Source organism: Myotis yumanensis, unplaced genomic scaffold, assembly GCF_028538775.1.
Source record: "Myotis yumanensis isolate MYYU_CA2020_CCGP unplaced genomic scaffold, mMyoYum1.0.hap1 SCAF_3, whole genome shotgun sequence".
In the NCBI taxonomy this organism is placed as follows: Eukaryota; Metazoa; Chordata; class Mammalia; order Chiroptera; family Vespertilionidae; genus Myotis; species Myotis yumanensis.
The window spans coordinates 163,463,455-163,479,747 of record NW_027223754.1 but is presented as its reverse complement, the minus strand read 5'-3'; the positions used below and the strand labels follow the sequence as shown (position 1 = coordinate 163,479,747).

The 16,293-nt window shown below is 41.6% G+C and overlaps 1 protein-coding gene across 6 annotated transcripts in view; it reads left to right on the top strand.

Moving 5' to 3' along the window:
* The window catches only part of SCN8A (sodium voltage-gated channel alpha subunit 8), a 186,280-nt gene that overhangs the window by 87,780 nt on the left and 82,207 nt on the right, over positions 1–16,293 (top strand). For 3 of the 6 annotated variants that reach the window (XM_070410201.1, XM_070410199.1, XM_070410197.1), the window contains exons 3-7: positions 205–324; positions 3,299–3,387; positions 4,027–4,155; positions 5,955–6,046; positions 16,033–16,254. In XM_070410201.1, the coding sequence (XP_070266302.1) occupies positions 205–324; positions 3,299–3,387; positions 4,027–4,155; positions 5,955–6,046; positions 16,033–16,254 (652 nt within the window). Of the gene's footprint in view, positions 1–204; positions 325–3,298; positions 3,388–4,026; positions 4,156–5,706; positions 5,799–5,954; positions 6,047–16,032; positions 16,255–16,293 lie in introns of all 6 variants that reach the window. The other 3 variants (XM_070410202.1, XM_070410200.1, XM_070410198.1) reach the window with 1 other exon arrangement.

The following is a 16,293-nucleotide window of genomic DNA, read 5'->3' as shown; positions in this document are numbered from 1 at the left end:
TCTGGGGCAGAGCTTGCGTGGGGGGCGGTGGGGGAATGGAGATTAGGGAAAGAGAGGTATTGCCTTAAGGTTTCTTGCCTTAGAAAACAAATTGGGGAGTAAAAATTATAAGTACATTTGAATTACTTCTTGCTTTAAAAAATGTTGTTTTGTGTGGTGATTAATTCCAGTGCTTTAATAATTTCTCTTTTTCTTTCTCCACAGACATTTGTAGTATTAAACAGAGGGAAAACTCTCTTCAGATTTAGTGCCACGCCTGCCTTGTATATTTTAAGTCCTTTTAACCTGATAAGAAGAATAGCTATTAAAATTTTGATACATTCATATCCTTTTCTACAAATGTGGAGTGAGGGTAGCAATTGCATGGTCTCTGGTATAAGTTTGTGAATTGTGACAACTGAGTTATATGTTAAGTATTTTATCAATAGTGTCATTGACTGTCTCACCAATCAGAGGAAGGGAACATCTGCCAAATTCTGAACGGTGAGCTTCAACAAATTCTTTTTTTCTTAGGATGACCCTGGAATGGTGTTGGTATCATTTAGAGCATGGGGTGGGGGACGTCTGGCCCGAGGGCTGTATGAGGCCCTCGAAATCATCTGTCCTGGCCCTGCCGAGGCATTAGGGGTGAGTTAATTAAATGTTTGACTCAAATATAGCAGGCTAATTTTTAAGCTGATAATTTTGTACAGCCCGTGAATGTGCTATAAATATCCAAATGACCCTTGGCAGAAGAAAGGTTCCCCACCCCTGATTTAGAAGGACAAATTAAATAGTAACCTTTTACTAAAATCTTACTTTTTAAAGTGCTCAGACTTTAGTGATTTCATCCTGAAGCAGATTATTCAGGTTTTTAATGTATTAAAGTCCAATATTAGAATATTTTAAAAGCTACTTCTTGAATTACAAATAGTTGAATGAATGCTTTGGAGGTCTGCCTTGACTATTTTTTAGTTTTTGAACAGTGAGCTTAGAAAGTATCTGAAATAGTTTCTCAAGTTAAATGGCCCTGGTACAGAGGTTTAGATTTAGATGCAGGATTGATAGGAATCTTTTCTGGTATTTTTACTCCCCTGAAACAGAAATCGCCAATTTATTCATGTGGCCTGACTTTTACATCTTATTAATATAGGAGCTCATATGACAAACAAATTACGTGATGGGTGCAGCGACTTTGTGTAGTGACTTGACACGCTCATGGTTGGTATTTAATATGACAGGGTTTAGTCCCATGCTGCAAAGCGTATTGTATCCTCCAGTTAGGATGAGGAAACGGGCAGTTGCAACTTGGCAAATTGGTTTGCCAAGCTCTCACCACATTTTATTAACTTGCAAGAATTTAGCAACCTGGTTCTAAAATATACCCAGGAACCTGATTTTCAGTTTAAGATTTGCACCTATGAAATGTCAAATCTTCACCGAGGCACCCTAGTGATAAATGTGCAAACCTTGGTCAGTGTTATGAGGGGGAAGAAAACATGAGAGAGTGTCGTTAGGAAATCACTTCCCACTTTCTCTCCCAGCTGTAACGCCGCTGCTTACCTTCTCCCATATAAACCTGCTGTCGTTGCCTGAACAAGAGGCCCTCACAGGCGACAACACAGGCATATGAGCAACATGTGGTTTATAAGCAACATAGTTCTGAAATCTGAAGGCTTACAAATAAATAAACAAATCACAATACTAGTACGTCTTCCCTTTTTATTATCAGGAGATGGGGAGTGTTTTTTCTCTCCTAACCAGAACATGTTATTATTCCCTGGGGAAAAATCCAGTTGTAGTGAAGAAAATCCAGCTATACAAAGTATGTTTTCTTTTTAAAACCTCACTAGTAAAGGGTGTCCCAAACTTCACCCAAGATTTGAATTTAATGGTGCTCGCTATCGCGACATGATAATCCAGTTTTTTGTGCCTAAATTGCAAGATATGGATGTGGACGACATGTGGTTTCAACAAGACGGTGCCACATGCCATACAGCCTGAGAAACAATTAAATTACTGCATGAGTCATTTCCTGGTCATGTAATTTCCCATTTTGGTGATCAGAATTGGCCGCCCAGATCATCAATTTAACGCCGTTGGACTTTTTTCTTTGAGGTTTTTTGAAGTCTAAGGTTTATGCCAACAAGCCCACGACCACCCATGCCTTGAAGGAGGAAATTGAGCGCTGTATCAAGGAAATTCAGCCACATATATGCAAAACGGTCATGGAAAATTTCAACAAAAGAGTGCATATGTGCCAGCAAAGCTGTGGAGGCCATTTACCCGATATGCTATTCCATACATAACCCTATACTGTATACTTTAGGAATCAATAAAAAATTTACAATTTTTAATTATAAACCTGTGTTTTCTATCAAAATTACTTCTTGCGTGAATTTTGGGACACCCTTTAGAATGAAGACGGTGAATGCCATTAGCAAGAAAGAGTGAATTAGCAACAAATGAGATGCAGCTTCTGTGCTTGTTAAAATGACAGTTTGTGTTTGAGTAACTCCAGACCTAAAGCAGTTTAATTTTTCTCAGTAGACAAGAACAGAAAGGGCCGAGAAGGGTTGTGAATGAAACTGAAATGGCAACTAAGTACTTTGCTATCCACAAACGTTCCTGAGCACTTCCAGAATGACCAGGTGAATTTGCCCATTGCTTAGTTCTTAGACATGTGATGGTGTGGATGCCCTTGAAATCCTTACCCAACATGTCACAACAGGTTTCCCAAATTAGACAAATTCAGCACACACTGGCTATTGCCTTGCCCCCCAAGAGTAGTTCAGCCCCTAGGAGGACTCGGGGGTAAGTGAACCCTTAATTACATGTAGATTTTCAAATAATGAGTTATGCAAGGTAACTAACAATAAATGAGTACTGAGTAATGTAGATTAAATTTAATTTATTTTCTCACCCGGTGACCTTGAGTCTGGCAGACTGGTAGATTTTTGGTTACTGTGCACGAAGGGGCTTATTCCATCCTTGAGGTGAAAGTGGTAAGAGAGGAAAATGTTTTATCCCAAAGGAGCGGCACAAGGACGGCCTTTTTGAAAGCGCGTGGACGTTCTGTTGTGTCCATTCATGATTCTCTGGCCAGCTGTTCATACACACCGTGGGAATTCTGTGGTGGCCACGGTTTTCATATCACCTCACCTTTTCCTCCTCTCCTGTGCTTTGCCTTCTTTCAGGTTACTGGTTTAGGTCTCATGATACCCCATGTGCAACGTGTTTGTTTTCTGAGAAAAAAATAAAGTGGTCAGACTTTGTGTCTTCTCCAGTTTTGCGCATTCTCCCTTGACTCTTCTCTACAGTATTTAGCATGATCATTATGTGCACTATTTTGACCAACTGTGTATTCATGACTTTTAGTAACCCTCCCGACTGGTCGAAGAATGTGGAGTAAGTAGCTTGTTTATTTATTTGACCGCTTGTTTAGTTCATTTTTAGTCACTGAATCTTGCCTTGCCACAGTTTGTCCATCAGGGGGGAAAATAGTTAATTGCCTATTTTTTACTTCACAGAGAGGGGTGAGATATATAAATGTAGGATTTAGGAACTATCAGTAGTCAACTCTAAAAAGAGAAAGGCTCTGGAAGTTCCTGCCCTTCACCCCCATCTTTTCCTGTGCTGGCTGGTGCCTTTGACTTGCTGCCACATCACCATCTCCTACCCTCAGTTCCTGACAATACTACCTTCTTCTCCAATATTACCTTTCCCTTCATTTTGACTTGTTTAAAGTTAAAAATAGCTCTGGGGCTGCCTCCCCTGATTGGAAATGATCACATACAGATGGCAGTGCAGAGGTACATATGTGTGATACCTGTCAAGACCCAGCACAACATTCCAAAGTTCTTGATTTGTGTGTTCCAGGAAGCGTCCCTTTCTCTTCCTCGCTTCTATTTTGCTGCATTGGCTATGTCCTTTTTGTTTTGTCTCTGTTGGTTGAAGCCACACCGAGGCAAGTACATTATCTTAAAAGATGTGCCTATCGTTTCTGGCTGTTCAGAAATGACCTCACGCTATCCATTTCTTTGACAGGTACACATTCACAGGGATTTATACATTTGAATCACTAGTTAAAATCATTGCAAGAGGTTTCTGCATAGATGGCTTCACCTTTTTACGGGATCCATGGAACTGGTTAGATTTCAGTGTCATCATGATGGCGTAAGTTCTCTGCTTACTTTTTTGGTGTTCTGGGTGCAATTGTGGGTGGTTGTACTCCTGGGTGTTTGTATGATAGTGTAAGTGTGCGTTTGTGGGCACAGTTGTATGAGGAATTAATGGACAACTCTGTAAGGCCGTATGGGTTTATGCTTATGATTCTTGCTTGTGAGGGCCTCTGCTCAGGCAGTGACGGCAGGTTTATATGGGAGAAGGTAAGCAGAGGCTTTACAGCTGGGAGAGATAGCAGGAAGTGATTTCCTAATAATGCTCTCTCATATTTTCTTCCCCCTCATAATATTGACCTCGGATTACACATTTATCACTAGAGTGCCTTGGTGAAGACTTGAAATTTTTTAGGTGCAAATCTTCAATTGAAAATCAGTTTCCTGGGTATATTTTATTTCCTATAATTTCACGAGGCAAGCCAGATGTTACAGACTTCAGAGCACATTTTAGAATCAAAACATGAGCCAAGATATATCCAAACTGGTTGATTTCTAAAGAAATACTGACCAGAACTTCAAACTATTGCTGGAGAACAATGTAGCCCCACATTGGTATGCTAGTGCTCTTCGTAATTTCTGTTGTGACAATGAAAATGTATGCCTGGGAAACTTAGCTGATGATAGAAGAGTTATAGCAGACTTTATTGTTTTTATTTCCAGGTTGAGAAAGCACTTGATGGTTTGGTAGCCGGAATAAGGGTGTTGTCTAGGTTGTATGTGAGTTCTGGTGTGTGCATGCAGATGTGTAAGAGATTGAGTGTATGTATGGGTCTGAGCAGCAGATAGAAAGATGTATTTCCACTGTACAATGTAAGTGAACGATATGCATCGAATATGTGAAACTGGAACTTTGACTTTCTGTTATATTAAGGCAATTTCTAGCTTTCCAGCATTATGAAACTGAACACATTTGTGTTCATTTGAAATGTAAGTGTCCTTGCTTGGCACAGGACTGGTGATAAAATGGGCATTTAGTATAATATTTGCTCTGATCTCATGACCTGGATTTTCCTGAGCCCTGCTTTTGTATGTCATAGGCTGAAATTTCATCTTTAGGCATAACTGCAAAGATATGCAAACAACTTTTGGATAAGTCATATATACAGACATTTAGGCATTTTTGCCATTGTCAACTAAGGGGTTATTTTAATGTATACTTGGTTTTATGGGGCTCCTGCTACAGAAATATATCTCCTTTTCCTAAGAAATTGTGCACAAAACATGGGACATAAGCCTTTGTTACCTCCTGGCCTCAAGTGATTGGCCAAGAGTAACCCTTCTGATTCAGACCCGCATATCACAATACTGATTAAAAGAGTAAAGCTCCAGGAATCTCCTGGCTGTATCAGTTCTTTCAAATATACTTTTAAATTCTCCTGGCTCAATTAAAAAAAAATGTTCCTTAAATGTTTATATGTTGAAACTTTTCTTTTTCAAGGAAAAAAAAATGAAATCATAGCTTGTGTGTAAGACCCTTTCTTCCCCCCCATTCTCAAACCCTCGCCCAGTGGTACCATTACAAGTTAACTTTGGTTTGATTCTGCAGGTATATAACAGAGTTTGTAAACCTAGGCAATGTTTCAGCTCTACGCACTTTCAGGGTACTGAGGGCTTTGAAAACTATTTCGGTAATCCCAGGTAAGATGGCCCGGGGTTGGTGTTAGGTGTTGGGTTAGGGCCCTGACGTGACGTATTGTACTTTTTGTTTTGTTGTGGTTTTGTTTTCTTCCTTTGGTGTTTGTGTTTGTGTCTGTGTTTGTCATTTGTGTCTGTGTGTGACCTCCCTTACTGCAGATATGTGACAGAGTTTGTGGACCTGGGCAATGTCTCAGCGCTGAGAACATTCAGGGTTCTCCGAGCTTTGAAAACTATCTCTGTAATTCCAGGTGAGAAAATCTAAACACAAGACTGACTTTGCCTCATCTTCTCTTCCCCTGCCATTCATTTTGTCCACTACATTCTCAACCGGTGTCAGCACATTTGATATGGCCTTGCATTCCGCATGTGTTTACCTGGAGACGTTCTCTGGAATGGCCCTTTGGGCACTTTCTCGGACAGCGCTTGCCAGGCATGCAGCCCCATTCCATCCATGCTTCTAAAAAAGCACGTGCTTAAGAATCACTTGGATTTCACAATATTGAGAAAATTGTCACAGAGCTAAGCTATCTCTTTGAATATAAATCATTTGCTTTCTGGCCTCATGGAATTACAGTAATTTTAACATTCACCATCATTCCATCGCTTATGATTTCTATGCTTCCTATCGCATGATTTGCTGATGGGATGTTACTCAAAGAATTGCACTTTTATTGTTACTGTGTTAATGGGGTCACTTAATCACATAAGAGACCTACCCAGTTAACTAGTCCAGTATTATAGACAAACTAGAGGCCCTCGGCCTGGCCTGTGGGATCGGTCCAAAACCGGCTCTCCGACATCCCCTGAGGGGTCCCGGATTGCGAGAGGGCGCAGGCCAGGCCGAGGGACCCCACAGGTGCATGATCAGGGCCAGGGAGGAATGTGGGAGGTTGGCCAGCCGGGGAGGGACTGCAGGAGGGCTCCAGGGCATGTCCGGCCCATCTCGCTCAGTCCTGATCGGCCGGACCCCAGCAGCAAGCTAACCCCTGGTGGTCAGTGCATGTCATAGCAACTGGTTGACCGGTCGACTGTCAGCCCCCTGTGGTCAGTGCACGTCATAGTGAGTGGTTGAGCAGCCTTAGCATATCATTAGCATATTACGCTTTGATTGGTTGAACGGCCGACCGGTCGACCGGATACTTAGCATATTAGGCTTTTATTATATAGGATTTAAGAACTTGAGTTAGTGAACTGAACCTTAATAATTACTTAATAATCATCTTCTATATCTGTTTCATTAATAAGAACCAGTAGACATATAGTCAGAGACCATTCTCAAACATAAATCCCAATGAAGCATATGCAGGTGCTGTTAAAAAAAATCAAAGGTAAGATAAAATTCATCTGAAGGTATGGGCTAACAAAAAGTACAGAAATTTGAGAAGAAAGAAAAGGAATCAGTGAGTGGTTAAAAGGTTGCTTTTCTTTTTGGTCCTGGTTGACCTGATTCAGTAGTCCTTAACCTTGAAGGTTTTGTATCCTTTTGAGAATCGGATCAAAGTTCACAGACACCCCCCGCCCCCCGAAACCCTTCTGTGGGCCCCAGGTTAAGATGCCTTAATTTAGTTTAAATCCTTGCTACCTGATAATATTGAACTATCTTTTTAACGAGCATTCTTGATGTCTAGTAGGAGAGATATTTTCATTAGTCTTGTGAGCCTAGGATACACTGGCAGTAACACGGCAGAAGTCAGGACTATATTGTTGCTGATTGTTTGTATTCAGACAAGAGACCAGACTTCCCGCGGCACTTTTGTAGAAACAGGGACATGAAGGCATCCTGTTCCTGGCATCACATGGTTCTTCTCCTGTGGCTGGCTCAGAAACATTTCTCTTTTCCCCTTTTTAACATTATCTAAATATGAGGTACCAGAGGGAAACACAAAGGTTGCATCCTGGAGAGGACAGATGTAGAATGTAGCAGCAAGAACTCCAAGGAAGGCAACCCCGTTCCTCCATTTATAAATTTGGGCCATGAAGTGGGCCAGTCATTGAGCCCTACTGAAAATGAACTCCTTTGTCTTCAGCTGTGGTAACTTACTCCTTATCAACAGAGTTTGGGTATCAGTTGGAGTATTTCCTTCTTGGCAAAAAACCCTCCCTGACTTACCAAGGTTTAGTTTCTAGCCTTTTAAATCCCATTGACGGAAAGCCCAGCTCATCCTCCAGGCAGCCTCATTGGCAGTGGCCTGATCCATAGGCAGGCCTTGTCTTATTTGTTTAAAGCATCTGGAGCACCATGTCTTTACTTCTACTTTTCCTTTGGTCTCTTTCCTCCTCTGGCCTCTTTTTAAATATGATCCCATGTTTCTGCTCACTTCCCCCATCGTATTCCACAAGGCATCTGTCTCTGTATGTTCTTGTGATCTCAGAACTTCTCTTCCAGAATTAAATTGGAAAGCTGTGTTCTGTTCACTAACTAGGGCAGCAGATGCTATCTCTGGTCTAGCTTTTAGCTTCTGTCTCTGTGCTGTATGGTTAATTTCTGACCACAGCATTACTGCAAGATAGCTTTTGACTGATGTCACATTATTCATCCTTAATACTCCAGTACTATATATATAAATAAACACAGTTTCTGGTGCATAGCAGTGCTCCATAAATGATTGTAGTAGTAGCAGTTATTATAAAGAAGAAACCTAAACCCAAAGAAAGGATTTGTATCAAAATTTAGACGTCAGCTTCACAGTTGAAATAGACTTCTGAATTCTTGTTTCTAGAAGCACCCCAAATGAGCTGGCTTTAGGAGATTAACTGGTATGAAATGTAACTTTTAAAGGAAAATAAAGCCAATAAGAGTCCACTGTCAGTGAATGATATAATTGATGCTTGAATTAAAGTGTGACTTTTAATCCTAAATTCTTTTTTTCACATTCTACATAGAGTTAGTAAGAGAAATCCGGAGTGAATGCTTATTTGGTAAACGATGCGTCCCTCGTGAGGTACTGCTGCCATCCTATGTAACATTCTGCACTCGCCTGCTCTGCTTTCCTTTTCCCATGGAGGCTGTGGTCCTCTTCCCACCGGCCTGTTACCCAGGTCTACTCCCAGGGTGGGAGCACCAGTGCATGAGTCAGGAGACCTGGGCCACCTCTTGATTGGCAATCTAAGTCATTTTAACTCCACTGTTGTAGAGCTGGGATATAGTTCTCTCTTAGTAAGAACCATTGTTTTTCATAACAAGTTTTGTCATGGATCACTTCAGTGGAATGACTGCTTTCTTTGCCTTTTCCTGTTCCCAGTTCGATTATAGGTTTTTGCCAGAGTTGTCACAAACAAGTGAGATCAACAACAGAACTGGCCTGGGGCCTGCTCTCCAAGTCTCAGTTCCCTTCCTGAGAGTTTTCCCTTTCCCAGACCACTCACCCGGCTCCCGGGGCTGACGCTGTCCTTCCTCTGAGCATCTTTGGTAGATATTCTGAGTGCGTCAGGGCTGCTAGGACTCCCAGAAGATCGGAGAGTACAGTGCATTAGTGAGCTCCAGCCTTTTGTATACGAGAAGCTTTGATTTAGCTTAGAAAAGACCGAACCCTCATCCTGACCCTTTTATATGCTAATTTGAGACCTGGATATGTGTCATTCATGCTTCCTTTTTGCTTCAGAGGACTTGACTTGGAGAACAATGCACACAAACCCTGTGCTAAAACTCACAGAAGGAGACCCTTTTCCTTTGGTCTGGAATTTTCCAGATTCAACTTGATATTTAAGTATTCCATGTAGAAAGTCATATGTCTGAAAACTTAGTTTTCAGTTTATATTTACCGAGGACCTGCGTACAGAAATTCTTAGTGACTTTGCTAGAAGTTTCGTCTTCCGCATGCTTTGACTCTGTGCGTAGGACTGGCAGGCCCAAGGGCAGGGTGGAAATCTCAAAGCAGGTGTCTCGTGTTTTTCTCAGAGAGCATCACTTACTGGCGTGAGTGAAACCAGGCAGGAGGGCCTCCCTCACCACTTCCTTTTCATTCCCATCACTTAAATGGCTCCCCCAAAAGCACTTCGACTTCTCTACTTGTCAACATTGTTTTAATATCATTTTGTTCTCTTCAGAGTTGCGATTTCTTGATTATTTTTCTCTCTGGTTTTTTATTTCTCTGCTTTGATTTCTGTTACTTTCTCTTTTAACTGTGGGGTCAGATAAGAAGATGCCGGGAGAATGATGGGCCTTCTCCTTCCCACCCCAGATTTGCATTTAAGAAAGCATTTTCTTTAAATGTATACATTATGAATATGCCAATTTCTAGTGAAGGGATATAGAAAGTGTTTTAAGACTATGTTTAGGCTCATTGTGTCTCTTAAAATACTCTAGTTAATAATCCAGTTGCTTTTATATTTCTCCTTTATCCACACTGCATTCTCAAAAAAGGTAACTAAAGTTTAACACAGTGTCCCTACAGGTGTGGTTTAGTGGTTGAGTGTCGACCTATGAACCAGATCACAGTTTGATTCCCGATGAGGGCACATGCCCGGGTTGTGAGTTCGGGCCCCAGCGTGGGGCATGCAGGAGGCAGCCGATTAATGATTCTCCCATCATTGATGTTTCTACCTCTCTCTCCCTCTCATTCCTCTCTGAAATCAATTAAAAAAGAAAAAAGTTTTTTAACACAGTGTCCTAAGTGGAAAAACATTGAAGACACATGGGATCCCACTTGGCCTACCTTTGAGAGCTAGTTAGGTTTTGTCAGACTTTGTGATTTGAATCTGGTCTCAAGTAAATAAATCTGTGGCCCCCAAATCTCTCCCAAATTACTCTTGACCTGAAGAACCTTCGAGAACTATCCTTGTGAGGATTTAATCTGCAGCAGGAAAGTTGACCGGCATGATTTACTCCTCGCACTTGTCTGGGCCAAACCAGACCTTGGGGGTTGGGGAGCTTTTCTTTCCCCTGGGGTGAGCAGCTGCTTGTTGTTGCTATTGAGGCCTGTTCCAATGTAAATTTTGTAGGATAATTAGCTCACGCTACTTCAGACCAGTTAGATTTCTCAACCTGAGCCACAAACTAGGAAATATAAATGTACTTTATTTGTAATCTGGCATCACCATGGTGGAAGTTTTTGATGCCAGTATGCATGGCTGGTTTCCCTGGACTAAACATCATCAGGCTTGTTCATTTGTTGGAGGGATTGTAGTGGCTTCACCTAATTCTCAGAATTCATGAAACGTCTGACTTCTTCTCAGGTGCTGACCTTTCTGTACATTGGGTCTAGTTGTCTTTCCTTGATCTATAATAAATGTAGATGTACTAACTGCTCTGCTCAGACATCCCAGTGCTAGTTAATGTTAGCCTTTTCCAAGAGTTCTTGCTGTCCAATTTGCCCCCACATGGCTGCTGTTGCACACTCTGTTGTGTAGGAGTCATTGGAAGGAGCATTCTGCTCTGTTTTGGATAATCATTTTCAGTCAGTATCTTGCTTGTTCTGGTGTGTGAGCCAATGGAAGAAGCAAGACAGCTTGTCTTCACAGACAGAACAGTGCCAGTCTCCATTCTCGTACATATCAGGTCAGGGATTCACCAGCAGCTTCTTGCCTTTAGGGGCCTGTGTTGGTGGTTTCAGGGAGCGCTTTTGCTTGGCTGCACTTACTAGTACATGGCAGCCACTGCTGTCAAGACTTGAGTTTAAGAAATGCATTGATGGCATCATTTCCATAAATTGGCATTGATGTCTGCAAACATGGTTGTTTGCAATTATCAACCCTAATGGAAGGAAAAGAGTCTTGGCTGAGAGCAGTGTATACTATAGTGACCATTTATATTTAATATTGCTATGCAATCCAGTGCCAAACTTGACCTGCAAGCATTAAGCTACACCACCTTTCTTCTTCCTGTACCTTCCTCTAATTTTCTCCTAGCAAACTGGGTGAGAATCTTGGATAATAAACTTTTTAGATGGCCTTAGTTAATGTTATTTAGTTAAGATTATTCTTGCTTAATTAAGATTTGTTTCTCTGAACCCCTCTGAAGTATAAATAGTTGAATACAATTTCCAATCTAAGCTTCTACTTCAGACTTCTTGAACTCCTACCAAGAAGTTGATCTATGCCTTAAATTTTCAAGTAAAACACTTGAAGAATTTTTAAAAATAAATTTTTATTGATTTCAGAGAGGAAGGGAGAGAGAGATGGAATTATCCATGATGAGAGAGAATCGGCTGCCTGCACGCGCCCCCTGGAGATCAAGCCTGCAACATGAGCATGTGCCCTGACCAGGAATGGAACCGTGACCTCCTGGTTCATAGGTCAATGCTCAATCACTGAGCAACACTGGCCGAGCTGAAGAAATTTTTTCACACTTTTCTGGACTCGGGTTTACATATTTCTTCAGCAGTGACATCTGGTTCATGGAGAAGAGCTATTAAACCAGCTGTGTGTGCGTGTTCAAGTCCATCCCCAGGAGAGTGAAGAGTTCCGTGTATGGTTGGTGTGTTAGTTGCGCATCTCTGGGTGCAGGATACAGCAGTACTTCAGGAATCTAAGGGCTGGAATGTTTTGGGCTTTTGGAAGCCAGTGAAACAGAATGTAGAGCCAGAAAGCCCCAGATACCAGAAGTACTCTGTCTTCCTGCCTCTTGCCTCTCTCCATGTTTCTATTTCCCTTTTCTATCTCTTAGCATACTAAATGCCTTTACTTCTCAGGTGTATTCTGATTTAATGACAGAATATGGCTACCACTTAGCTCCCAAGTTTATATAAAAAGACTACTGGGCTGTCTCTTGTCCTGTTTCAAATTTCTGGGGGAAATGATCTGGATTTAAACCGGATGTCTATCCTGTCATCTGTAACCTACTAACAGAAGGTCACTTCCTACAAACAAGGTTGCTGGGAGCCCACCATTATGAAACGGGGTAGTCTGAGCTCCTGGCCAGGAATGTCCTATTACATGGGCTTGGATGGAACCATCCAAGGAGCTCCTACCCTAGGAAAATCAGATTAGACTCATGCTAAAATTGTATGGTTATTTTTTCAAATTTATTTATTTATATCACAAATGCATTGGTTTGATTTTTGTATTATTATACACTTGTTACCTGTACAAATGGCAGCTTACAGCTCATGTCTCAATTTATATTTTTTAAAACATTTCTTAATTGATTTCAGAGGAAGGGAGACTGGGAGAGAGATAGAAACATCAATGATGAGACTTATACGTCGGCTGCCTCCTGTATGCCCCCTACTGGGGATCAAGCCTGCAGCTGGGGATCTAGCCTTTAATCCCGCATGTGCGACCAGGAATCCAATCAGGGACCTCAACCACTGAGCCACACCAGCCGAGCTCTCAAGTTATTTAAAGTAGAAATAGAAGAGACCTTGAACAGTCATCTGGTGTTCAGATAGGTGATTGTCTGAACCATTCAGGAGAAATGGCTGTGTAGATGCCCTATAAAGAAGCCCAAGAAAAGAAACTCTACAAACATTCTTCAGTGACCTGTTCAACTATACTTTTTTAAAAATCAATCTTTGACTCTGCAAACAGAACCGTATAATTTTAGGGGCCTAGAATTGAATTATTGACCCAGTATAGACCTGTCCCAATCCAGCCAAATAAAATGAAGGACTTTTCTATTCCTCAGAAACTTAACGAAATAAGTTCCGTAACACTGGAACAATTTTTACTTCTTTATGGCTGCCTTCTATTTTATACCACCAATACCATCTTACTTAGCTCTGTGATTATGATACAGTTTCCCAGGGCCTTAGGAATAGAAGATTGAAATTTCAACTACTTACTGGTAATCTCAAACAAGTATCTCTGACTTGTTTTAAAAGACTTTGAGAGCAGATCCTCAGCTTCTCTTCCACTGCCCATGTATTCCCATGTTTGTCCACATTCTGTGTATGAGAAAATAAGACTGAAAAATGACTTAAGCCGAAACCGGTTTGGCTCAGTGGATAGAGCGTCGGCCTGCGGACTGAAAGGTCCCGGGTTCGATTCCGGTCAAGGGCATGTACCTGGGTTGCGGGCACATCCCCAGTAGGAGATGTGCAGGAGGCAGCTGATCGATGTTTCTCTCTCATCAATGTTTCTAACTCTCTATCTCTCGCCCTTCCTCTCTGTAAAAAATCAATAAAATATATTTTTAAGAAAAATGAAAAATGACTTAAACTTGTTCTGAAACACAGAGGGTCATAAGCAGTAGCTGAGCCAGGACCAGAATTCCTGCTTTCTGATTCCCTGTCTACTGTTCTTTCTGTACAGCCCTGTGAAAAGGAATCAGGTTAGAGAGGCCTTGTGTCCTGGAACCCAGGCAATTTCTTTCTAATCTCTTTGGTGGCAACATGGAAGGCCCACTCTATAAGAAAGCACGGGGTTCTACACACTTTACATCTCTATGGTCTAACTCTTGCCCCCTCCCCACTCCTTTAATTTCTCTTAGATCTCTTTCAGGATATCTGTGAGAAAAAAAGTTCTCACTAATTTAATCTTTCAATAAAAATATACTAAGTGCCTGTTTGTGCCAGGCCCATTACTGCTATTGGACTCACATAGAAAATTCCATTTGACTGAACTTTGAAAATTCAAGGTAGTTGCTTGGAAAAGAGAAGTCATGTTCATACACCCATTAATTAGATCATTATCATATGAGGTTAGCTATACAGTGTCATTATCACAGTCATATCTCTTTGAGGAGGGCAGCATATGTATAAAAGTGATAGCTAATGAGTGTTAAGTGCCAGGTACTATAATTAATATTTTGCATTCATTATCTTAATTTAAACCTCACAACAACCCAATGAGGTTGGTATTATAAATGCATTTTTATAGATGAGTAAACTGAGGTTCAGACAAAAATGGTTAACATTTGAGTCATTTCCTGTGCACCAGGTGGTGTGTTAAGTGTTTATATGAATCATGCATAATCTTCACAAGAGCCCTATGATATTTGACCAAAATTATTCCCATTTTAATGATGAAAAGTATGACATTCCAAGAGGTTAGGTATTTTGCTCAGGTCGTATAAGTAGGTGGTGTAACTTGGTTAAGATTAGGAATGATCCACCTAGCCTCCCACTTCAGAGCCAGGATAGGGATTTCCCGTGTATTTCCATCCAATATTCTTGCCTTTAGAAGTAGATCAGAGACGAGATTCCTCCTGAGGCCCATGTCAAGGCTCTGTGTCTGCCTCCTGCCCGTCTGGTACATGGCACCCTGGAGTGCTCAGTGCTTGGTTGGCCGTGTCCTATGGATAGTCAGATGTCTGGCAATGCCCAGGAGAGCCATGTAGACCCAGTTTTGACCCAAACCTCATGAACCGACAACCATATTTTTCTGTCTCCAATCACTGATCTCCTCCTGTGCAATTAAGAAATCTACCCGCAGGTTCAAATTTAAACCATTAGCTTGCGTTTAAACTCAGATTCAAGTAGATTATATATTTTTTCTTTTGTCTTAAATGTAGGACAGTAAAAGGTCAGTTGTAGAAAACAGGGCATATATGTGTTATAGAAAAGGTGTGTTTTTAAATGGAAAGACAAACCATAAATACTCAATTGATAATAATGAATCCTGTCAACATACCGGCATTTCCAGAGGTCTTGGGAAAATATTATTGCACCTTCTCACTTATTGGCCTTCGAGCTTCCAGTAGTTCTCTTTCCAACCTGCAAGCCTCCTCAATTCCTGGCTTTTCCATTTGTTTATTCAGCTAATATTTACAGAGTACCTGCTGTGTTCTAGGAAGTATAGATACAGCTGTGAAAAAGACTGACATACTTAACACGATAAACGCTACAGAGGAAAGTATAAGGTGCTGTTAAAATACTAACAATAATGGGGAGGGAGAAGAGCTGTGAAGTCAGGGAAGGTTTTCTGGGGGATTGATATTTAAGTTGAGACCAGAAGGATGAGCAGAAGTTAGGCAGGTAGGACAGGGGAACAGAAGGAAGCGTTCCAGGCAAAGGGACTAGCACATAGGAAGGCCCCAACTCAAGTAAAACTTGACCCATTTAGTTGCTGAGAAGCAGTCAACGACAAGGAAAGTGCTTCCAGGCAGAAAAAAAGCCACAGGTTGGAGAAGAACCTTTTTTGCTCTTTTTAAAAGTTAGTGGCTTGAAAATGGATACTTCTGGAAAAAGTGATGATATTGCTGACCCATTGTTATTCTCATGATATGAAAGATGAAGTGGGCTGGTTTCAAGGGTGGTGCTGTGGGGAGGAGTGGGAGCCAGTAGCTCAGAAGGGGGCTGGGGGAGGTGGGGAGGGCTGTGGGGTGACTCTGATTCTGGGGGTTCTGTCTCCTCAGGCCTGAAGACCATTGTGGGCGCCCTGATTCAGTCCGTGAAGAAGCTGTCAGATGTGATGATCCTGACAGTGTTCTGCCTGAGTGTTTTCGCCTTGATCGGCCTGCAGCTGTTCATGGGCAACCTGCGGAACAAGTGTGTGGTGTGGCCCATAAACTTCAACGACAGCTACCTCGAGAACGGCACCCGAGGCTTCGACTGGGACGAGTATATCAACAATAAAAGTAGGTGGCCCCTTCCTGCAAGAGGAGAAAGGAAAATGT